Raw genomic sequence first — 24,880 nt, 5'->3', positions numbered from 1 at the left:
GGATTCAGAACCGAGCTTTCACAGAGTGTCGTCCTATTAGAGTATTGGGGATTTTTTTAAATTTAAAAATAAATGGATTTATTTCAATTGATTTGAAAACCCCGGTCGGGTTCGAACCGGAAGAGTGTTTTCTCTCTGTGTATTAGATTTGAAAATAAGAACGAAACGGGGTATATAAACTCAGAAAATAGAAAAGATACAAATTCAGCTTAAATCCTGCTACCTACTCATTTTTTTAAAAATCCCTTTCACCTTGCCTTTCCCCTGAGAGAAAAATATTTCCCACCACTCAATGCTGAATACTTCAATCAGAATCACGCAGAATCGCCACGCGGTTAATTTACCACGTGGAATGAGAACCTAGGGAGAGAAACGTTAAAAAGAAAAACCCAGGAGTTGCAAAAGGTTAATGGAAAGTTATGTTTCCAAGAGTGTCACGTGCGGGAATTTACTTACACAAGGAAAGACGGGGGTGATACGGGATATGTCTCTGTGTATAATGGTCTAAATTCTTTTTTCGAAAAATCTTGGGACAAATAAAAATATATAATATATAATTCTATAATCACATGGATAGGTACATTTATAGAGACAATAGATATTTACACATATACATATGTATCTATATCATCTAGATCTTTATCTATACGTATATAACCGTTTTTGTTTGTATATGTCCTTCTATAAATAGATTGATGTGAATATGTGTGTGTGTCTCTATGGGGTGGTGGTGTTATATATCTGTATGAATATGTGTGTATACATGTTAGTAAGATATAGGTGTGTATACATACTATATATATATATAGAGAGAGAGAAGGGTATTTTTATTTACTAAAAGTTTGAGTCCCTAAGCAGAATTCCAAAGATTCAATATAAATGGACCCAAATTCTAAAGTAACTTTCTCAGCTTAGATTTTTTGTTTTGTTTTGGAGGTGAAAGCTTTTGAATTCCCTTCAAGAACCACTATCAAAGTCTCCTTTTTTTAAAGGTATTGATTGTAAAAGTCTTATTTAAACCAACACATTTTAGTTTCTCACATTTTAAACCATCATCTGGGGCCCATTGTATGGAAAATCGATTAGCAGAAATTGCCACGGTGTTTGCTTTACAGTTAATTGTTGTAAAATCGAGACATCTATAGGCACAGGCTGGGCTATAAAATATTTGGAACCGAAATGAAAGGGTCTGCAAAAGGATATTTTCAATAGCCACTAAATAATTCACCTGCCAGGCGATTCCGTAGTTATTTTGAAGCTCTAAGGAACTTTAAGGAACTTGATTTTCTGGAGGAGACATACCATGTAAGCTTTGTCTTTCTAACTGCATAAAGGAAATATTCCCTGTCTCTCTCTCTCTCTCTCTTCCGACCCTGTATGCCTTGCCAAAGAGATTTGATGTTTGTGCGTGTAAGATTAGATGATTGACATAAGATTGACATAGCCCCTACAAAGCTGGCCAGTGAGTCCCTGAGCTACATTTCGAGACACACAACTTTTGCTTTGCAGCTATTCCTAAATGGGAAGAAACAGAGAAAAATGCAGGGAAAAAATCGTAACAAAATAGCAGCCTTGACCAGCACCTTAGTCACAAGGGGGGGAGAATTATAAACGGGGAAATGCATTGATACTGTGTCATTCATATTTTTTCTCTTTAAATTAAAATATTTTTCAGTACTCATTGGCTGATCTATTCCCAAATTCTAAGAAATATAAGATGATAGATTAGATAGATAGATAGATAGATAGATAGATAGATAGATAGATAGATAGATAGATAGATAGATAGATAGATAGATAGATCAATGAAGCAACCGTAATATGTTTAGGAATACATCTAAGCAACTCAGTATCCAGCAGCTTTCAAAGGAGATCACAGTAATTATAGTTGCAGACATAAACAATCTCTCTGCAATGCAATAGCTGTACTGGCTGTATAGACAGATATAAGCACTATCTGTGTATTACAGAATTATTTCTGGGTGGGGTGGGTCTAGGTGAACACCATTCACTAGAACACAAATTTAGCTAACCCCTCAGGAGTCACATTTAAACGGACGTTTTATCAGATGCCTTCAAATTTGCCGTCCCCATAGATCTTCTTCACGCCTGAACAGCCTGGAAGTCAGAGAGGAAGTTGGAAAACAAGGCTACATACAGGGCTGGTGGGAATAACGCCAGGACTCGGGGTCTCTAAGACACGGTGCCCTGCAGTTTGATCAGCGATCCCCTTTACTCGGCCCTTCGCAGCAGGGCTGTTTCCTTCTTATTCTTTCAAAGGCAGGTTGGAACCCAAGGAACAAACTTCAGACCGTAATAAGGCTTAGTAACAAGGTTCCCTACCCCAATGACGGTCCGAAAGCTCCTGACCCCCTACATCCTCGCTGTCCCTGGACTCCCAATTTACCAGCTTTCTGCCTCCTCCCCCATCCTCCGCAGGTTTTTAGCACTGGCACCATGCAACCCCCAGCCCCCTAGCTCCTGCTCGCCCCGTGTTCGTGAAAGTGACCGGGTGGCTTCGGAGGAGCAGAGAGATGAGGATTAAATAGAGAGATGGAGCGCAGGAAAAAAAGAGCCAGAGAGAGAGGAGGGGATCAATGGGATGCAGCTGTCGAATGGAGAGGGAGAAAGGAAATCAAAACCGCCTGCCACCACTGCAGCTCAACTAATTGTTGAAAAGACTCCGAGTGACCAGCAGAGAGACCGGGCTGTATTCTGAGCCAGTTTACCAAAGTGCCGGGCGTGCAGGGCCAGGCCAGGGAGTTTCCAGAGGTGACATCTGGATGCCCACCCTCAGGAGAAACAGGAAAATATTGTGTGTCAGATGCCTGCCTATCGATCTATCTATCTCCATACACCCCCATCTATCCCCATACACCCCCTCTATATATCTCTCCCCGTACATCCCTGTATCTATCTCCATACACCCCCTGTATCTATCTACCCCCATACACCCCCTCTATCCCCATACACCTCATCTATCTATCGATCTATCTCACCCCCTCTATCTATCTATCCCCATACACCCCCTCTATCTATCTATCTATCCCCATACACCCCCTCTATATATCTCTCCCCATACATCCCTGTATCTATCTCCATACACCCCCTGTATCTATCTACCCCCATACACCCCCTCTAACACCCCCTCTATCTATCTATCTATCCCCATACACCCCTCTATCTATCTATCTATCTATCCCCATACACCCCCTCTATATATCTCTCCCCATACATCCCTGTATCTATCTCGATACACCCCCTGTATCTATCTACCCCCATACACCCCCTCTATCCCCATACACCTCATCTATCTATCGATCTATCTCACCCCCTCTATCTATCTATCTATCCCCATACACCCCCTCTATCTATCTATCTATCCCCATACACCTCATCTATCTATCGATCGATCTCACCCCCTGTATCTATCTATCTATGGGAACACTGCATGGGCGTTGCAGACTGGAAAGGGTTTCCAATGAAACCTGTTTGCAGCAGGGAAATCGAATGAGCTCGAATCCCTTCGAGCTGGGAGGGCCAGAGGGTTCGGCTGTCCGGGGCAGCTGGCTGGATCCCTCTTTCAAAGAAAGCCCTCACACGGGGCCCGATCCTGGGGAAGCCTGGTGACAAGAGAGCAGCCCGAGGCGGGCCCAGCCTGCCAAATCCTGACTGGTAATGAGACGCGGGGCTCGGCTCGGGTAGAGGAGAAGTGGGCAGCCAGAGTCCCCCGGGGGACGGGGCAGGAAGCAAGGTTCTAACCAACCCCCGCACCCCAAGCCCAGCATGGATCCCGGGGGGCCTGAGACGCTCCCCCACCACCCCGCCCCCCGAGCACGTGGCCTTTGAAAAGCTGCTCCCGGCCCAGGGATTTCTGGAGCACGACACCCCTGTCCCATTCAGCGGGGCCCTGTGCTTTCTGTCCCACGAGTCCCGGCTTCAGCCCTTCCCTCCAGCGGCTCCGGCTCTGGGCAGGGGGCTCTGGGCTGCTTGTAGCTCACCAGGCGATCGCCTCTCGCTGTGTTGTGCTGGGTATACATTCCTGACCGACACTATGGGGTGGGGGGAAGTGGGAGGGGAATGGGGATTTGGGTGTGACCGTGGGCGTGTTTCAGAAACTGACAAGCCCCCGCCAGAGATTTCCGAGGCACATTCAACCCCCCAACCCTAAAACGAGCAGCGGCAGCGCCGGATGAATGAGCCGCCCCCAGCAAGGCGGAAGTGGAGGGGGCTTTCCCCTCTCCCCGGCTTTGGAGCCAGCAGGGCCAGACCTGTTCCTAGCACGGGAGGGAGGGAAGGGCCGCTGGGGCGGATTTCGGTTATGAACTATGCTCCTTTGACCCAAACCCCACCAGCGGATCGCCCCAGACTTTCCTGCGCCCTGGACAACTTCTGATGCTCATGTATTGTCTCCAAGCACCCTCTTGTTACCAGAGCAGAACTCCCCCAGACTCAGACACTCCCTGTGACCCCCCCCTTCCACCTCTCCTGGGTTGCATTTCTGGGGAAGGATTTCACGTTGTTGCAGAAATCCTGCTTCTTCCTAAAGTTCCCTCCTCCCCATATGGCTCAGCACATTTGCCAGCCTTTCGCCTAATGATATTGTATTGATCGCGGAGGAGCAATGGGGTGTCTCGCAGAGTGGAGAGACGCGCGAGCATTGCTCAATTATATTTTACTAATTACTAAAAGTCCCCTTGCGAAGCTTCGGCAGGGGAGGGATCCTTGCCTAGCCTTCCCCGGAGTCAAATGAAGAGGCGAAAGGTTTATTGTGCAAAAGAGAAGATCCCAATTTCTGGCTTCCCAAGATGCCAGCAATTGGCAGGAGTCTGTCTGCAGCACTCCAGGGAGACTCTCCAGGCATTACTACGATTAATTAAACTAGACGTTTGCCCTGTTGTGCGCCCCACCGTACCGAGCCACGCACGTCCAGACGGATAAAACACACACACGAGATGTTTAGGGCCGGATCCTACAAAACTCCCATGGAAGTCCATGGACTTTCTGCAGGAGTAAGACTGCAGGTTTGAACTCAGGCCAGACAAATAGATGTGTTAGTGCTGTTATGTTATATGCCATGGTTTCCAAACACTGATGTGCTTTTTTGTGTGTGTGAAGTTGAATAAAACCCTCTTTCAGGGGCTGCTCTTGAATTAGGGTTTGGATCTCTCTGTGTCTTGTATTTATTCCGATTTCCTCGTTCCCGTTCCCTCCCTCCTGGGTTCTCCCTCCCGTTTCTAGCTGAGGGCCAGCTCTTCTGCCCGCTCGCTAGGAATGTATGAGGCTTCCCATCAAAGTTTGCCAGCTCCCTGGCTAAGGGGTGTGATTAGGCTGCTTGGGGAAGGTTTTTCTTTCACGGGGAAATCTCTTTAACTGCCCCCCCCCATATTCACACAATGGCCCCAGACCCAGTACTGGATTTTGTCCCATAATCCTTCTCGTTGGGGGTTAGGGGATACCCCCAGCTCCCCAGATCCACTCTCTTCCCTTCCTGTCTCTGAATCACAAGCTGGCCGTTTGGAAAAATCTTTCTGTCTGAAATCCATTTCAAGATCAAAAAGGGATCTCAGTGTGTGTGTGGGGGGGGGAGGGGTTTGTATTCCTTTATGCTACAAATCCTCCGTGTAAGTCTCTTTAAAGCAAACACCATTTCATGCCGGATTCACGGGCTACGAGTGACATTTCCCTGAGGACCTGGTACTCATCACAATAGCACACCTCTTCCACAGCCCAACCTCCAAAAGCGTCTGAGAGGCTTCAGTTCCTACAAGAGTCAGAACCTTCTGCATCCAGCTCCCACTCCCTTGCTAGCAAGGATTCCCACGGGACTCTCCTTGCATTGAGAAAGAAAGAAAGAAACAGTAGATGGATGAGATAAATACATAAACACGAAAGGGAAATTGACTGTCAACCAATGGAAATTGACCAGCCTCGTGTCCAAGTTAAGAAACCAGAAGAGGCAGAATTACAGAGGACTAGGAGCTGGAACAAGGCTGCGAAAAGTGACCGGTATTTTCAAATGAAATTTACAACGACTTAAAAAAAAAAAGTTCGCAGATGGCATGAAAAGGGAAAGAGGCCTGTGGCCTTGCAACATGGTGACGCGAGGCAATGAGAGTTATTCATTAATTATTATTAATGATTAATTATTATTTTTATCAGCTCATGCACAAGCGTTGCATTCTGCGCGGTCTCCAACTAACCCGAGGCTTCTTCCTTTCCTCTTCTTTTTTAAACGATGCTTTATTGACGAGAGGAGGAAACATCAAAGCAACTGGACAATGAACCAGGTGGCTGCATTAGGAAAAGACGGGGTTGGTTTGACCTTTCCAGCATTTGCTGCTTGGCTCTGCTCCACCAGAAAGGAGCGTTAGGGAGCGACACAGAGAGCGCGCGCTGTTCTGATTTGGGGCACACCGGTGTCAATCCGGATTTAGACCAGTAACGAATCAGAATCCGGTCCAGGCCCATCTCAGGTCCACAGAGCAATGGCTGAGTGCGCCTTTTGCGGGATACATTCATTATAAAGTAGTCCCTCCTCAAGGCTCCAGCCGCTAAGATTTCTCACCGCCCTTCGTTTTCTTTTTGCTCCGAAATGGTGCAGAAACGCCCGTGGAAAGGGGGCTTTCGGCCTATGATTTTCCTTAAAGGTTAAACTGCTACACTGAGACCACGTGAAAGCTTGAATAAAGATCCGGGGCGGAATGATCTGTTCTCTGTCCCCAGGTCTGGGGGATTTGGAGCAGTGGGTTAGCCGAGGGTGGGGAATGGCTCTGGGTCTCCTGGACATTAAGGGGACCCTGGACTTTGCCACACAGGCTCCTTCAGTGGTATTCTGCCCTCTAGCGGAGGGCAGCTGTAGTGCAGCTTCTGCTCCTCCCCCCAAACTTTGGAGTGAGGATTGGAGCTTTTCCTACAGCAGCGTTTCTCCAGCTGGGGCCCTGACCGAAAAGGGGGGTCACAAGACTATTGTAGGGGGGTTGCAAGAGTGGCAGCCGCTGGCCGGGTGCCCGGCTCGGAAGGCAGCGCTGCCACCAGCAGCAGCGCAGAACTGAGGGTGGTATGGTATGGGGGGCTCATCCCTTTTTAGGGGGGGGAGGGTTGTCACAGCCTGAAATATTTACAAAGGGTGTTCCAGCAAAAAAAGCAGCAAAGAATCCTGTGGCACCTTATAGACTAACAGACGTTTTGCAGCATGAGCTTTTGTGGGTGAATACCCACTTCTTCGGATTCAATCTTGCATCCGAAGAAGTGGGTATTCAGCCACGAAAGCTCATGCTGCAAAACGTCTGTTAGTCTATAAGGTGCCACAGGATTCTTTGCTGCTTTTACAGATCCAGACTAACACGGCTCCCCCTCTGAGACCAGCAAAAAAAGTTTGTGAACCCGTGTCCTAGAGTTATAATGTGGGGAGAGTAAGCCCAGACACCAGTGACCACCTGCTTGTGACAAGGGCCCTGGGAGCCTTATGGCACTAGCTGGGGCCTTGCATGCTGGAGAAATGCGGGGAGAGGTGGCATACGCTTCCCGGGCTGTAGACCTCCCTGCTAGCTCTTGGGGACTTTTCAGACACCGTCCTGTTCACACGCCTGGTGCTTCAGTGTCATGACCCTGGCATGTTCTCCGAGACTCCAACGCGCCCACTTCCTGGGGCGGGGCAGAGAGAAGAAAGTCCAGATCCTTGGGGCCCTGTTTCATGATGTCTCTCTGGGCCACCACTGACACCCTTGCTCTGGATGGAGGAAGGCTGGGAGAGGTGGAAGTGGGAGTGCCATGTTCCACCCCCTTTCCCTTGTCCACAACCGGTTCTAGGCCACGGCAGGGTTCTGCCGCCTATTGGGCTCGCACAAGTGGAGCGGGAGGGGCTTGGGGGTGGGTGGGTTGTAGGGCAACCATCCTTCCTTGATGCCTGGTCTCGGGGACATTTCAAATGCTTCAGGGACACCTACAACGAGGGGGGAAAGGGATGCAAAATCATGCTCTGAAGTGTCCCTGGCCTCTGTTTGCCAGAGGTTGGGAATGGGTGACAGGGGATGGATCACTTGATAATTGCCCTGTTCTGTTCATTCCCTCTGGGGCACCTGGCATTGGCCACTGTCGGAACACAGGACACTGGGCTAGATAGACCTTTGGTCTGACTCAGCATGGCTGTTCTTATGTTCTTATGGTCATTCTCCAGGATAAGAAGTTGCCCCTTCAGTAATGGGGGTGAGGGGGGAATGCATGGAACCAGTATCTCCTTTGCCCTTTGAGGGAGTCTCCTGCCCAGCTGAAGAGGAGAAATGGATGGCACAAGCCATCTCAGGTTTCTTCCTTCTCAGTGAGGCCTGGAAAACAACCAGCCTCCCTACCACTTCCCTCCAGGCTGCTGCTGTTATTTCGCATGTCAGGGGCCTACCAAGGACTAAGGAAATGGCTGGCTCTGGGATTGATTTTATATGGCTATCAAACAAAAAGAAAAGCAAGAGCTGTATTCAGGCTCACCAGTTCTAGAGTGAAAGCATGACAGCTTTTAGCAAGGCTTTTTCCTTGTCTCTGTACAGAGCAAAAATAAAGACATTTTTGAATATTTTGCATAAAAAAGTTTGCTACGAAGAAGTAATTGAATATTCATGCAGCTTGTTGAGCGGCTGCACGGAAGCAGAGTTTAAATTTATTATTCATTATGATTGTTAATTATTAGTATGAATTATTAAGCTCAAGCCTCCCTTTGCCATTTCAGATCAGCAAGAGGCTGCCATATATCAGCCGATGCACGAGTTCAGTCATTTCATGCTGTTGGAAGATGAAATGTCTCTGCAGCTCAGATGTTTCTTGAGACCTGTGGAAGCCCGAAGTCAAAGGGGAAGGATGCAAGACACGCAGCAGGTGCAAGCAGCAAACGTGCATTTTAGAGATTTTTGTCAAGGTATTGTGGCCATCCTATTCCCCAAACTGCTGCAGGAATATATAGAGTGAGCAGCATAGGTGCTTTCAATGGACATGTTTAAGGGATTCAAATACAATCGACACAAGATAACCCCTTCCAGAAAGAAATTGACCAGGGATTCCAAGGGAAAAGACTGGATCAAGCGAGAAAAACTGGCAATGATTAAAATAAAATACTGCACGTCAGAATGACTTTTCTCCTACATAAATTGCATTTGTGGTGTTGGTTTGGGAGGAGAGTTGGTGCAATGCATCTGGGTCAATAGCAGCTAAATGGAGACTTCTATTCCCCCCCCCCAACTCATTACAATTATTTGGTCTCATGCAGGCCACTGTAATAGATTTAGAGGGTTGGAGGATGATTTCCAAAGGAATAGACGTGTCCTTTATTGATGGCGCTTATTAAATCCAAAGCTTCAGAATAGTTAGTAATGCTTTAAAAACGGTAAGCTATAGATTTTTGTTACATAGTCCAATAAAGCTTTGGAAACCAGCATATATTGACCTGAAAGGACTCAGAACAGACTGAAAATATTGGAACTGTTTCAATATCAATTTAAATATTAGCCAGAGGCTCCATGGACGCTACATTCTTTGTCCTTTTTTGTCTGCTCGTCCTCTCTTTTTAGCCAAAGAATGGTCTCGGGTTTCACTAGTGCTTTTTCCCTAGAAAGGCGAGAGATGAGATGTTGTTGTCTGCCCGTCTGGCTATAGCTAAATGTCTGTGTTTTATTGTCTCTCACCTACTGTCTCGCTTTCTAAGATTCTGTTTAATGCATGTGTCTGAGCTGAATGTAAAGATCGGGAGTTGTTTAAAGGGAGAGAGGTGTGGGCGTTATTGCAATGTCGGTACAGTCTATTGGTTCCTGCCAGTCTTTGATTTCCAGGGAGCAACCTATTTCTGCTGCGGAAATATTGTCTTTTTAATTTTGCCAGCTATTGTGCTGTTGGCGGGGGTCACACGTAAGTAAGTTTTAAAGATGAGTAAAACACTGATTGGATCTGGAAATCCAATTGCCTTCCTTCCTTCCTTCCTTCCTTCCTTCCTTTCTTTCTTTCTTTCCCCAGACACCCTATCTATCTATCTATCTATCTATCCCCATATACCTCCTCTATCTATCTATCTATCTATCTATCTATCTATCTATCCCCACCCAACCCATCTATCTGTCCCCATACATCCCCTCTAGCTAGCTAGCTATCCCCATACAACCCATCTATCTATCTATCAACCCCCATACACCCCCTCTATCTATCTATCTATCTATCTATCTATCTATCTATCTATCTATCTATCTATCTATCGTACAAGGCCAAAAGCTCTTGGATTCTATGGCGCGAACCCGTAAAGACCTGTGTTTGTAAGTAGCCTTGCGGAAGTCGGGAGGAATACTCACCTGAGTAAAGTTACTGCTGGTTACAGGCCGCCCGGTGGTACGTGCATAACGCACGCCTATTGGTGTGTGTGTGTCTGCACACGTGCGTGCGTTGCCATCTCACACCCAGACACACACCCGGCCACCTCCCAGCGAGGGTTACCACGTTCCCTGGCCGCTGCCCTGGCGGTGTGAACAGACCTTTGCCTCGGAGCGAAGCAGCCAGCCCGAAGTGGAATCCGGTTTCCCCTGCGTGCCCACGGGTGCCCAGAGAGCCGGAGCTGACCCGCTCCTTTCCCCAGGAAGAGAGCCAGGAGATATTTCTCCTCCTCTCCTCATCTGGAGCGATCGATACCTGTGGGGACAGAGCCGAGATCGCCCGCGAGCCTGCAATCCCCAGAGGCCGGGCGGAAAAGCCCAGGTGGGACAATCCCGTTAGCCTGGGGTTGTCAGAGGGCACAACGGTGTGTGTTTTCCAACGCCTCCCCTTCCGCAACAGAGCCCCGCCCGCCTCCCCCAAAACACACTCAGGGAAAGAGATCGTGAATGTATGTAGACACACACCGACACACACACACACTGACACACACACGCGCTATCTGATACACACACACACTCTCTCTCTCTCACACACTCACACACACACACGCACACGCTGTCTGATACTCTCTCTCTCTCTCTCTCTCACACACACACACACACACACACACATACACACACGCTGTCTGATACTCTCTCTCTCTCTCTCTCTCTCTCTCACACACACACACACACACACGCACACACACACACATCTCCATGGAATAGTCTGCATGTGCATCGATTGATCGATCGATATAGAAATTAGCTAACGTCAGAGCTATATCTATCATATACAGTTGAGTCTGTATGATCTATAATAAACAGAGCAATAAGCTAACTAAAACTGGGTCCACAATTGTCAACTTTTTTTTCGCCTATGCACATCCCTTTAGAATATTTTCCCCTCCACCCCACCTCTGCTTCAGGGCACTAATCATCGATTAATCAGTGTGTGTGTTACACCAATGCAGCGCGTGCAAACGGTCTCTTTGCTATCTACATTTTTCTATATATTTCAAACCCGATCAATTCTCCTCTTTGACACGCGGCTCTGGGTTTGCACTCAGACACGCCTGGGCTTTGTTGCACAGGGCGGCGGGGCGGGAGGCGAGGCAGGTTGTACTGAGGTGTGTGCATGGGTGGGGGCCGGCGGGGGGGTGGGGAGGTTAGAGCGCTAGGTGACCAGGAAAGCAGAAGTTCATTTATTTTCCAATTGCACGTTGCCATCAAGTTACAGTTTCACCAGATTAGCGGGGAGGGGGAGAGAGGGGGCGGAGGGGAGGGGGGGGGCTGTGTGGCGAGCCAGGAGCTGCTGACGTCAGGCCCTGCTGGCTGTGAGATTGAGGCTGGCTGGAGGTCCGGGATTCAATGCAATCCGCAGCTTTCCAGCGCCGGCTGCAGAGCGCGGAGAGCCCGGGCTGCCACTGCCAGCAGCCGGGGCAGAGCCCGGGCGAGCGGCGCGCACCCACTGAGGCCGGGCGTTGTATGGCGAGGCGGTGGGGGCGGGAGGGGGGCAGCCAGGCGCGCGGGAGGGAGGCCAGGCTCCCCACCGAGCCATGCTGGATTGACTGCGCACTGGGGGCAGATCGATGGCTCTGAATTAAGCCGGGCGGGCGGGGTGGGGGGGCCAGCATGGAACTGACCATGGAGAGCCTGGGCAGCCTGCACGGCGTGTCCCACTCGCAGGCCGGGGAGCTGATGAGCCCTGCCCACGGCCGGCCGGCTGCCCACCGGAACCTGGTCTCCCACGCCCGGCCGGCCATGGTGTCCAGCATGGCCTCGATCCTGGACGGCGCCGGGGACTACCGGCCGGAGCACAGCCTGGGGGGCCCCTTGCACCCGGCCATGAGCATGGCGTGCGAGTCCCCCTCGGGCATGAGCCTGAGCAGCACCTACACCACCCTGACCCCGCTGCAGCACCTGCCCCCCATCTCCACCGTCTCGGACAAGTTCCACCACCCGCACCCGCACCCGCACCACCACCCGCACCAGCGCCTGCCCGCCAGCGTCAGCGGCAGCTTCACGCTCATGCGGGACGAGCGGAGCCTCTCCTCCATGGGCAACCTCTACGGCCACTACCCCAAGGACATGCCGGCCATGGGGCAGCCCCTCTCCCCGCTGCCCAACGGCCTGGGCCCCCTGCACAACGCGCAGCAGCCGCTGGCCCCCTACGGCCCCGGAGGGCACCTGGCCGGCGACAAGATGCTCTCGCCCAGCGGCTTCGACTCCCACGCGGCCATGCTCTCCCGGAGCGAGGAGCACCTGGCCCGCGGGCTGGGCGCGCCGGGCGCCGGCATGATGCCCCCGCTGAACGCCATGCACCACCCGGGCCACCCCCACGGCCAGCCCAACGGCTCCCTGCTGGGCGAGCGGGAGAGGCAGGCGTCCGCCTCGGGCTCGCAGGCCGGCGGCTCCGGGCAGGTGGAGGAGATCAACACCAAGGAGGTGGCGCAGAGGATCACGGCCGAGCTGAAGCGCTACAGCATCCCCCAGGCCATCTTCGCCCAGCGGATCTTGTGCCGCTCGCAGGGGACCTTGTCCGACCTGCTGCGCAACCCCAAGCCCTGGAGTAAACTCAAATCCGGGCGGGAGACCTTCCGGAGGATGTGGAAGTGGCTGCAGGAGCCCGAGTTCCAGAGGATGTCGGCGCTGCGGCTCGCAGGTAGGGGGCAGAGGAGGCGCGGGGGTGGTGGGACTGGGCCGGGGGCATTAGAAACCCGAAGGCACCCTCTGCACGCGCACATCTGTACAGATTGCAAAAATCCGATCCGTGCTTCTCCTAGGACATGCTGCTAGTCGGGGAAGGGACACACACACACACACACACACACACACACACACACACACGGTGTGCTCTCCTTTCACTGCTCCGCACTGGGTAGCTGAACCCTTCTTTTTCTCTCTCTGTGTTTACCGGTTGTTTCAAGTCTTTAACCGATCGCATGGAAAAGCAAATCATATTTATCCTTTCCCCCACCTCAAAATCCCCTCCTCCGACCAGCCTGCTGCTGACAGTCTGAAATATAAAGATCATAGGTCAAAGGAATCAGGGGTGCAAATGCTATAGGTTATTTAGAATCTATCTATCTATCTATCTATCTATCTATCTATCCCCATACACCCCCTCTATCTATCTATCTATCTCTACGCAGCTATTTAGCTACCTACCTGCTTTTCTCAGGTTTATTTTTGGTCCATTGGAGGGGCTTAATACTAACGTGGAATCGCCACACTAAATGCATAGCGGTAAATCAGTTACCCCGGTAAGATCTGAAGGGTCTGTATACACAGAAAACCCCGAGGCCTGCTTCTTCGTGCTGCTGAATGAGTCCAAACTCAGCTGTTCCCCTCCTCCCATGCCTGCCCCATGGATCGATAGGCTAGCTTCTTCATTTTACCGCCAATCAATTCTCTATAGCCCGGGCAATGATTTGCATTTGGGATCTATCTGACGCGGTCCTCTCCCAGTCTGGGGTTCTTTTGCGAGCGAAGGGGGCTTTGCTAGCAGGGAGATGCTGCTGTCTGGCTCTGAAAGGCCGAGGCAGGTCCCCAAACCATCACGGCTCAGATGCTGATGCAGTCCTGACTTCGTTTTAAATGAATGGACAGTCACCGACAAATAAATGCGCCCAGGCTTGGTCTTAGGACTGGGGGGCAGGACACATTGCCTCTTGCGCTCCATGGGCCTATGGCACCGAGCAGAGAGACCCCCAAAGAGCGAACTGGGAATGATTTCTGTGTATCCCGGGAGAGGTGGGGTCTGGTTCTCTGTGTTAAGATTTAGGTTAAAATTGCATTGATAGAATTTCTACACATTCCCTCCACCCCCCCACCCCTCCACTAGGGAGGAATTCATGCGTCCAGTCTAAAGCCGCGTGTGGATTTCATGATTATAAACACGGTTGTCTAGAAAAATACATGCATACGGTCTGTATGATATATATCATCCATGATGCATACAGCTAAACATATAGTCCCAGGAAACGTGTATTATAACTAAGTATGCATCGTGTATTATGTACATTATACAGAATGCGTGTATATATATATGTGTGTGTGTGTGTATAATGCAACGTGTGTACACACACATATATATATTCATACTCATAGTCTTTATGTGTTTATAAATGATACGGTCTGAAGGCAAAGTGTGGATAAATATTCCTCTCTTCTGCATACAAGACAAACAGAGCCAGTTTCTTTCTCTTCTGCTTGTGTGTCTGCCTAACAGAACCCTGGGTTTTATACTGGTTTTTCTGATCATTTATAATGCAGCGTAAACACAGATGCAATTCGCCTGTTACGGACCCAGAATACAAGGTGAAATGTATTTACCCAGATCGATTTTCTCCATGTGGAAACACAGCGAGCTCTTTAAGATATTCATAAGTAAGATGAAAACCTCCTTGTGTATCACGGACTTTCGCTTTCTCGGCTCGTTGTGGGCAGAGGACATTGTTCACATGGGCTCGGGGTTCTCTACCGCCTCAGGACTCTTTCCAGAAATAAGAGGCTCTCGGCTGGTGCAGCCATGGGTGTGCTATACACACCTGCCCACTTTCCCCTCCTCCTTCACCTCCAGCCCCCCCTTCGCTCCTGTGTTCTCAGGATCGCTTCTCCCCATTTCATTCCCCCCTGTGCTCTAACCCACCTGCCTTGCTGCTCAGGGAACAGGATTGCTTCAGAGGCTGAATGACAAGGAAGTCCTCTGGGTTGGACTTCAGAACTGCCAGAAGCTGGGACTGGACTACAGGGGGGATAAATAATTGGAAATTGCCCGGTTCTGTTGGTGCCCCCTGAAGCACCTGGCACTGGCCACTGCCAGCGACAGGAGACTGGGCTAGATGGACCATTGGCCTGCCCCAGTGGGGCCGTTCTTATGGATAGTTTGTGTCTGGTGGCCTCAAAGGGGGTGGATCGGGCTATTTAAAAAAAAATCCGCATGACCTGTGGGCCATCTAGTGTCAGTGTATCTGAGCTCCAAGCAGATCCTGGGCGAATGTGATGAAGCGCTCCTCACCTATAGCAAGATGTCTGGGGTTATTTATGAGGGGAGAGCAGTATTCATATGTATTTAGTGTAATTCAGTTGCTCTTTAATTAGGGCAAGATCGTGGCATCCTTTAGTTCCAGTCGATGCCCTATTGAAAAGCAGTTAATAGAATGCAAATTGTTCCTGCCTTTACAAGGTTCTGGTAAATAAAGATTTAAACACTGCCACGATTGGCTTGTTAAGTACCCCCGTTGTTCAATCTAATTGAGCAGTTGGTGTTTTATTTCTGACTCGCCAAAATAAAATAAAAAAAACTTCAAAGCTTGAAGATTCAAGGGGGTTTATATATATATATATATATATATATATATATATGGCCCTGTATTTTACCTAAAAGATTAAACAAAAACCCTCCACTAAATGAACTTACAATATTGTTGGAACAGGGTCACTCTTCATGATTATTTTTTTAAATCGTTTTTTTGAATTTTGAGTTGAAATGAAATTAGGGATTCCTCTATCAACTTTTTTTTTTGTGAACGAGGAGGTAATTTGCCCTGGGTGATTTTCACTGATTTAAGTCAAAATCTGTTGGATACACATTTAACTACCTTCTCTGCTGCATATATTAAAATATAGTTCGGTTCAAAAGAAAAGTAATGTAATGCATACTATGCAATGTGTTGCATTGGATTTTAAAATATCAGCTATGTTACGTATATAAAATTCAGTTCTATTAAATTAATACGTCTATATTACATGGCAGGAAATAGCAAACGTTTAAATATCAGTTATGTTACATAACCAAAATAAAACACACAAAATAAGGCGGATTATTATCTATGATTCTATGATTACAATCAAAGTACTGCATCATATTAAATGCACTGCATTGTAAATATGCACTGCAATTCTAAGAAAGATGAGCATTAATTTTTTTCTGGAAAGTTTTGTTTTGTTTCCAAATTAGCAGGAGAATGCCACGTTCTTTAAACAAAAAGGTAAAACGGATTGTAAATCACTAGGTGTGTCTGGAAAATATAATCTGAAAATCGCAACCCAAACCCGAATTTAAAGGGCATTCTTGCAAACGACGTTTGCCAATCGGTTAGGGAAGGGTCTGTCTACGTTTGGTAACGCTCTGCCACTGGGTTTGGGGATGTGCAAGGAATTTTGCGAGCGCTAATTAACCAGTACTAGCGAGGGTGAGACAAGGCCATCAAGCAGTATTTTTAAAAAGCCCGAGGAGTCGCTGAAAATGGCAGCTAATGTGCGGGTAGAGGCTTTGTGTACTTAGAGGGCGAGGGTGTAATTTCAAAGGGCACCTTTCCCCGGCGCCTGGTTTCAAAACTCTGTTGGAATCATTGTCGGGGTGAAGAAAGGCAGGGACACCAGCGAGTTACTGCTTTGGTACTTGTATGAACCCAAGTCCTAGCTAGCCGGATTCGCTAGGTCCCCGCGCATCAGGGTGTTTTAAAAGCATACACCCCCCTAGAGCCTAACTCTGCATTCCTAGCACTGCCAGAGTCCCATGGATGACTACCCCTGGGTGTATGTTGCGTGCACATGTGTGTGCAAAGGTCGGAGCAGGGAACATGCCAGCTGAGCAGGAGATGTAGGTTCTCTGGAGAGGCGCGGCACCCCGGGGGTTGTTTCCGTTTCTGCGGGTTTTCCCGGTGTTTCCTGGCCGGTGGGTTGGTGGTGTGTTGTTTTAGTGACTGTGGTCTCTCCTGGCTTTGCTCCCCTCGCGGCTGAGCTGCACACGCTGCAGGCGTCCCCCCTTCATCGCCTTTAAAAAGCGTCATCAGGTGGCCGGGGGACTTGGTCTGGGGGGAGGGGGCGGCTCCAATCGATACCTTCCAATGACTCCCCCCCCAGCCATTGCAGTTTTTAAACCCTCTTCAGGTATTGTTCCGATTGCCCGCACCAGAGCCCAGCTGTATTTGGAGGGCGGGTTGCGATATTGAATCATACATGGCTGAGACCGGCTACAAGGCACAGGAAATCGATGGCGGAGCCAAAGTACAAAGCGACGGCCAGTGCGCCGGCCTGGGGACATTGCAAACCGGGGATCGAAACAGCCCAGCTCGGAGGTGTGAGCAGGGACCCCTGACCGAGAGGCGAGCCGGGTGTGTGGGGCGAGACCCGGAACCGGGGAAGGGAGGGAAGCCAGCAAGGAACGAATCGGGAGGGGGCGGGGTTAAGGCACCGATCTGTCTCCTGCCACTTGTGGCTAAAGGGAAGAGAGACCCAGCTGAGCGAGCACCCCAAGGAGAATTGAGGGGGTTAGAGGTGGGCGGAGAGGGCAGAAGGAAAGAAGGCTCGATAGAGAGTGGGGGGGTGTTGGTGGTGACAGAGGGAGGCAGCGTGGGGGGTGTATTGGTAGGTGGCGAGAGAAAGGCGCAGTGGGGTGTGTTCTGCTGGTGACAGAAGGAGCCATAGTTGGCGTGTATTGGTGGTGGTGACAGAGACGCAGAGTGGGGTGTGTATTGGTGATGACAGAGGGAGGCACACTGGGTGTGTTTAGTGTTGCTGACAGAGGAAGAGCTAGTGAGGTGTATATTGTTGGTGGCGACAGAGGGAGGCCCGGTGGGATGTGTATTGTTGGTGACAGAGGGAGGCACAGTTGGTGTGTATTGGTGGTGGTGATGAAAGCACAGTGGGGTGTGTATTGGTGGTGACAGAGGGAGGCACACTGGGTGTGTTTAGTGCTGCTGACAAAGGAAGAGCTAGTGGGGTGTATATTGTTGGTGGTGACAGAAGGAGGCCCAGTGGGGTGTGTATTGGTGATGGTGATAGAGGGGGGTACAGTGGGGTTTGTACTGGTAGTCGAGACAGAAGCACAGTGGGGTGTGTATGGGTGGTGAGAGAAAGGCACAGTGGGGTGTGTTCTGCTGGTGACAAGGAGGCCCGGTGGGATGTGTATTGTTGATGACAGAGGGAGGCACAGTTGGTGTGTATTGGTGGTGGTGATGAAAGCGCAGTGGGGTGTGTATTGGTGGTGACAGAGGGAGGCACAGTTGGTGTGTATTGGTGGTGACAGAGGGAGGCACACTGGGTGTGTTTAGTGTTGCTGACAGAGGAAGAGCTAGTGAAGTGTATATTGTTGGTGGCGACAGAGGGAGGCCCGGTGGGATGTGTATTGTTGGTGACAGAGGGAGGCACAGTTGGTGTGTATTGGTGGTGGTGATGAAAGCACAGTGGGGTGTGTAATGGTGGTGACAGAGGGAGGCACACTGGGTGTGTATTGTTGGTGACAGAGGGAGGCACACTGGGTGTGTTTAGTGCTGCTGACAGAGGAAGAGCTAGTGAGGTGTATATTGTTGGTGGTGACAGAAGGAGGCCCGGTGGGGTGTGTATTAGTGGTGGTGATAGATGGAGGCACAGTGGGGTGTGTATTGGTGATGGTGATAGAGGGGGGTACAGTGGGGTTTGTACTGGTAGTCGAGACAGAAGCACAGTGGGGTGTGTATGGGTGGTGAGAGAAAGGCACAGTGGGGTGTGTTCTGCTGGTGACAAGGAGGCACAATGGGTGTGTGTTGGTGACAGAGGGAGGCACACTGGGTGTGTTTAGTGCTGCTGACAAAGGAAGAGCTAGTGGGGTGTATATTGGTGGTGGTGACAGAGGGAGGCCTGGTGAGGTGTGTATTAGTGGTGGTGATAGATGGAGGCACAGTGGGGTGTGTATTGTTGGTAGTGACAGAGGGAGGCAGAGTGTGGTGTGTATTGGTGGTGACAGATGGAAGAACAGTGGGGTGTGTATTGGTGGTGAGAGAAAGGCATAGTGGGTGTGTATTGGTGGTGACAGAGGGATGCACGGTGGGTGTGTATTGGTGGTGAGAGAAAGGCACAGTGGGTGTGTATTGGTGGTGACAGAGGGATGCACGGTGGGTGTGTATTGGTGGTGAGAGAAAGGCACAGTGGGTGTGTATTGGTGATGACAGAGGGAGGCACATTGGTATGTTTAGTGCTGCTGACAGAGGAAGAGCTAATGAGGTGTATATTGTTGGTGGTGACAGAGGGAGGCACGGTGGGGTGTGTATTAGTGGTGGTGATAGAGGGGGGCACAGTGGGGTTTGTACTGGTAGTCGAGACAGAAGCACAGTGGGGTGTGTATGGGTGGTGAGAGAAAGGCACAGTGGGGTGTGTTCTGCTGGTGACAAGGAGGCACAGTGGGTGTGTGTTGTTGGTGACAGAGGGAGGCACACTGGGTGTGTTTAGTGCTGTTGACAGAGGAAGAGCTAGTGGGGTGTATATTGGTGGCGGTGACAGAGGGAGGCCTGGTGAGGTGTGTATTAGTGGTGGTGATAGATGGAGGCACAGTGGGGTGTGTATTGTTGGTAGTGACAGAGGGAGGCAGAGTGTGGTGTGTATTGGTGGTGACAGATGGAAGAACAGTGGGGTGTGTATTGGTGGTGAGAGAAAGGCACAGTGGGTGTGTATTGGTGGTGACAGAGGGATGCACAGTGGGTTGTCTATTGGTGGTGACAGGCACATGGAGTGGGTAGTCTATTGGTGGTGACAGGCAGATGCAAAGTGGTGTATATTTTGGTGTAACAGAGGGAGGCACAGTGGGTGGTGTCTTGGTGCATACACAGGGAGGCAGAGTGGTGTGTGTATTGGCGGTGACAGAGGGAGGGCTAATGGGGTGTGTATTGGTGGTGACAGGGCGGCACAGTGGAGTGTGTTGGTGGTGATCGACAGAGGCACAGTAGGATGTCTATTGATGGTGACACACAGAGGCACAATGGGATGTGTTTTGGTGGTGACAGAGGGAGGCAGTTATGTGCGTATTGGTGGTTGTGACAGAAAGAAGCCTAGTGGGATGTGTATTGGTGCTGGTAACAGAAGGACACCTAGTGGGATGTGTATTGGTGATGGTGACAGATGGAGGCCAAGTGGGGTGTGTATTGGTAGTGACAGAGGGAGGTACAGTGTGTTTGTGTTTGTGGTGACAGAGGGAGGCCAAGTGGGGTTTGTGTTTGTGGTGACAGGGGGAGGCACAGTGGGGTTTGTGTTTGTGGTGACCGAGGGAGGCACAGTGGGGTGTGTATTGCTGATGACAGAGGGAGGGGACAATGTATCTGATACAAATAGTGGAGGAAGGGGAAGGACAGGCGAGCTGGATACCGACCCTGGGAGTCACCCAGCCCCTGGCAGTGCGTGAGACCGGCCCCTCTAACGCCTCCCCAAGAGAAGGAAGCTGCGGGGGGTGTTTCCATCTACCGGGCCTTTACCCCCAGCCCCCGCGCAGGGAAGGGGGCTCTGACATTTGGGGGAAATGGAGCTTTGCAGGCAGCCACCCGCCTCCGCCCCCGCGGGGCAGTCCCTGGGCCGGGTTCACAAGTCCACCCTGATGTATGACTTAGAGCCAGTAAATGGAAGATCAATAAACAAGCGGGGCCCCTATAAAATGGCTGTTGGTGCCTTTCTCTCCTTTCCACTCCAGTTCCCGCTTCCAGCCGCAGCGCCTGGCCGACGTGCAGCTGAACCATTAATTATTCAGCCGGCCGCGGCCGCGGCTCCGAGCGCCAGCAGGCGGGTTTGTTTGGCTTGGGGGGGAGCCAGCTTGCCAGGCTGGACTCCGGCGGGGGGGGGGCTGTCTCTCTCTAGCTGCGGTTGTCCCCGCCCCCCGGGGGTGGTCGGTTTCTTTTAGCCCGATGGACCCTTCTCTCGCCTGCCCATCCATCGCTACCTCTGCCTGTCTCGTGGAAATCTCCCCCCGGCCCGATTCTGTCTTCTCTGCCCTGCCTCGGTCCGATTCGGACTCTGCTTAGGAAGAGAGGGGAGGGGGCTAAGGGGGGGGGTGGGACCCGGGGGAGTCCTGGGGGTAGGTGCACAGACAGAAGGGCTCCCAGACACACCCGCACAAGCACTCACAGCCGGGTATAGTGCAGTTGCACAGAGATACACCCCCTCCTCCAGAAGCAGATTCACGTGCAACCCACCCACAAAGACGCAGAGCCAAGTACACAACGCACCCAGAGGCCGAGCGATGTGGAAGGTCTCTCTGTTGGGCATACGTGTGTACTTGGTGAGTGTGCACATGTGGATGTGGATGGGCATAACTGTGCACACGTGTGTGTAAGACAGACAAGGTGGGTGAGGTAATACCTTTGTACTGGAACAACTTCTGTCGGTGAAAGAGACCAGCTGCAGGGCTTGAAGAAGAGTTAATCTCTTTCACCGATAGAAGTTGGTCCTATAAAAGACATGACCTCCCCCACCTTGTCTCTCTCATATCCTGGGACCAACACTGCAAACAACGTGTGTCGAGAGAGGAAGAAGATGCATCACCAGACGTGTAAACTAAAGGTGAACATTCGTGCAGGCCAGCACACAACAGACCCAGAGAAGAAGCCACGTAGAGAATGTTACACACAGTGAACATGTGTGTGTCCTGTGTTTGTGCACTTGTGCGTGTGAATCTGCGGTGTGCAGCATGGCGATTGTAGGGTGGTTTTATCAGGGTACATTTGGCAATGTATTTTGTGGGAAAACCTAAAGTGAATGTTCCAGGTCATCCTTTATGAACGACCAGACAACATGACAGTTTTTTAATATATATTTATTTAGATTTTTAGAACACCCTATGTCACGCGCTGGGTGCCCCTTCTAATATTTAAAACAATCCGAAAATCAAGTTACACTGAACCACTAAAATCAACAGCTGCTTCCCCATGTGATCATAATTCACTCCCACCCCATCCCTTCCTTACACCTCCACTGTGCAATTAACAACCCTCCTCCTTCTGTCCACTCCTCACATGCAATCCCGTCATGTATGTGCCACACATGTCACAGAAAAATATATTTTAGAGCAGCGATGGCTTTATACTGAGACCATTTCTCGTACCCCTCAGCCCCATGGAGCCAGTTGTTCCAGGGAGCATCGACTGGACCGTACACGCGTGTAAAAATAGATCCTCATCTGGGGTGAATTGAAATAGCTCCATTGAAGTCAACAGGTTTATTCTGGTTTACACCACCTGAGGCTCTGGCAGTAAGGAGCTAAATCCCCTCTCAGAAGGGCCCCACCCCACACGAATGATGCTGATGCCCAACACCCGGGCGCGTCCCGAGACTGGATGTTGTGGAGGCAAATGGGGAATCTCCCCCTGGCTGTTGTATCAAGATCCCCCCCCTGAAGGGTTGTGAAAGATCCGATCTCAGACCAAGAGTGACTAGTACCCAGCATGCAACAGATTCCTTGTGGGGGGTGGGGGGGCCGTTCTGCACTGGGATTGAAAGGAAGAAAACCCTGGCCGATGGATTCATTTGCTGTGAAGCTGCTCAGAGGTTCGGGGTGTGGAGATGGGTCCCAGGAGGCGGATGAGTGGCAGAGGGTAGGAGCTCTGATGAACCAGAATGAGCTGAGATGTTCCCAGGTGCTCACCTCCTAGGGTCTATCTGACTCCCCTTCCACGGCCTGTTCTGGTCGCCTTTGGGGGCAGCTCTGCACGGGAACCAGAGCGGGAGGCAAGGCCCTAGCAGCTCCTCTAACAGCCTCCAAAGGGGAACTGGAGACCGGGGACCCCCCTGCGCTGGGGATGAGCAATGGCGGGCAGTTCGCCCAGTTAACATGCAACCGGAGGGGTCTTTCCAACAGCCCAAGAGCGGGCGGGTGGGTGGAAAAGATCTTGCAGTTGAAAGCAGCCGTAGGGCCGAAGCCAAAGCCCATGGAAGTAACTGGGGATCTGCCAGGACACCCGTACAGAGCGCAGCGGCCCGTGTGGATGGAGGCCTGGGTCCAGCGGTGACTGTGCGCCTGGGACGGTATTTCTCGAGTAACCTGGGGCCTCTGCTCCCCTCCGCCCATCACAGGCACCCAGAGGCAGGCCCTTAGCGGGTCACCGCTCTACAGCAGCATTTCTCAGTCGCGCACCTCCTCCCCACGGGGCCCCACTGCATTCCCACGGGGTGGCAGGGTGCTCCGCGGGAAGGCGAGAAGCATCTCCCGGCTCATAACAGAAGAACCACCGGTGGTTCTTTAAAGAGCAAGGAAGCTTCTGCCTTTGTCTGATCTCTGCTGCAGATGCCTTCCCACGTGTCTGTTTCAGCGCCCAGCAGGGATCTAGGCCGTGGCGAGGCCTGTAAATAGCCATAAGCGGTATGGACGAGCGGGCTCATCCACACCGGGGTGTTTTCCGGGCAGCGTATTTAACGTTTCCGAAAAAAACCTCTCTCTTCCCCATACCCACTTTATGTATCCAGCTGTCTGTCCACTTACACATCGGTCAATCGATCTATCTATCCCCATACACATCTGTCCACAGACACCTCTATTATCCATTATCTCCATGCGCATCTATCTATCCCCATGCGTATCTGTCCATCTCTCCCCATCCACCCCATCTATCTCTCCCCATCCACCCCCTCTATCTATCCCCCGAAAACCCCATCTATCTCTCCCCATCCATCTATCTCTCCCCCACCCCCTCTATCTATCCCTATACACCCCCTGTCTGTCTATCTATCCCCATGCGTATCTGTCCATCTCTCCCTATACACCCCATCTATCTATCCATCCCCAGAAACCTCCTCTATCTATCTACATACACGTCTCTTCTCTCACTTTCATTGATCGGTCCCTTACTCATTTAGGGAACTAGCTCACACAGCCTCGGTAGTCTTAGCTGGGCCCTGTTGAAACCCCCAACTCTAATCATTCCCCCCCCCCGCCGTTCTCTATCTCAGTGTGTGTCCGCAGAAGTGCTAATGTAGCAGAACATGGGCACGCCACCTCCCCCGGGCACAGTTACGTGTTTGCAAGTCGGCTCCTGGCGTGGCGTGGCGTGGCGTGGCGTGGGCTGGGGGTGGGGCGTGGGGGCAGCGGAGAAAGGCCCGCACGCGCTCGGTGCCCCCCCCCAGCGCTGGAGCAGGGGCTGGTCCCCGGTTCGGCCTGGCGCCGGGTGCCGATGGCTGCCCTTGGCCGGTCCAGCCCCGGCTGCACCGGGCGCTCTGCGGGAGCGGATCTGGAGCTGGTTTGAACCGAGTCTGTATCGATCCCCAGCCCGGGCTTTTGCCGGTCTGTTGGCAAGGCAGCTTCTCCCGTCTCCTCTCCACTCCCTGCCCCCGGACCAAGCCAGCCACAGCCGCTACTGGCATCAAAACGCCTGAAGCCCCAAACCACCGCTACTGATATTACACCGCTAGTCAGGGGTGCGCAACGCATCAAAATACAGACAGGCCGGGGACGTTTATAGACTCATCCAGCGGCCTCATTACGGAATGTGCGATTCCTTTGCCTTGGGACTGGGGGGAAAATTCCAGAGGTCAGTAACAGAGAGAGAGAGATTTCCATTTATGTGTCTATTTCAATGTAGCTAGCGAGCTAATACGTATTGGTGATGGTTGCTAGACTAACATTGATATCTATAATCACAGATAGATATAGATTATCTAGACTGAGTTGTTATTCGTTTGTAAGCACTGTAATGTATAATGAAAGATCTCGGTATACGGGAAGAATTGTTTAATATCAAACACCAGGTCTCTGAAAC

At 51.0% G+C, this 24,880-nt stretch overlaps 1 protein-coding gene across 1 annotated transcript in view; it reads left to right on the top strand.

Annotated features, from left to right (window-relative positions):
• Positions 1-12,017: 12,017 nt before the first annotated feature.
• The window catches only part of ONECUT3 (one cut homeobox 3), a 93,496-nt gene continuing 80,633 nt past the window's right edge, over positions 12,018-24,880 (top strand). The window contains exon 1 of the mRNA XM_044998929.1: positions 12,018-13,047. Within this exon, the coding sequence (XP_044854864.1) occupies positions 12,018-13,047 (1,030 nt within the window). The remainder of the gene's footprint in view (positions 13,048-24,880) is intronic.

This window comes from Mauremys mutica, chromosome 24 (assembly GCF_020497125.1).
Source record: "Mauremys mutica isolate MM-2020 ecotype Southern chromosome 24, ASM2049712v1, whole genome shotgun sequence".
Taxonomy (NCBI): domain Eukaryota; kingdom Metazoa; phylum Chordata; order Testudines; family Geoemydidae; genus Mauremys; species Mauremys mutica.
The sequence above is the reverse complement of the archived record's forward strand: the minus strand, read 5'-3'. Positions and strand labels throughout refer to the sequence as shown.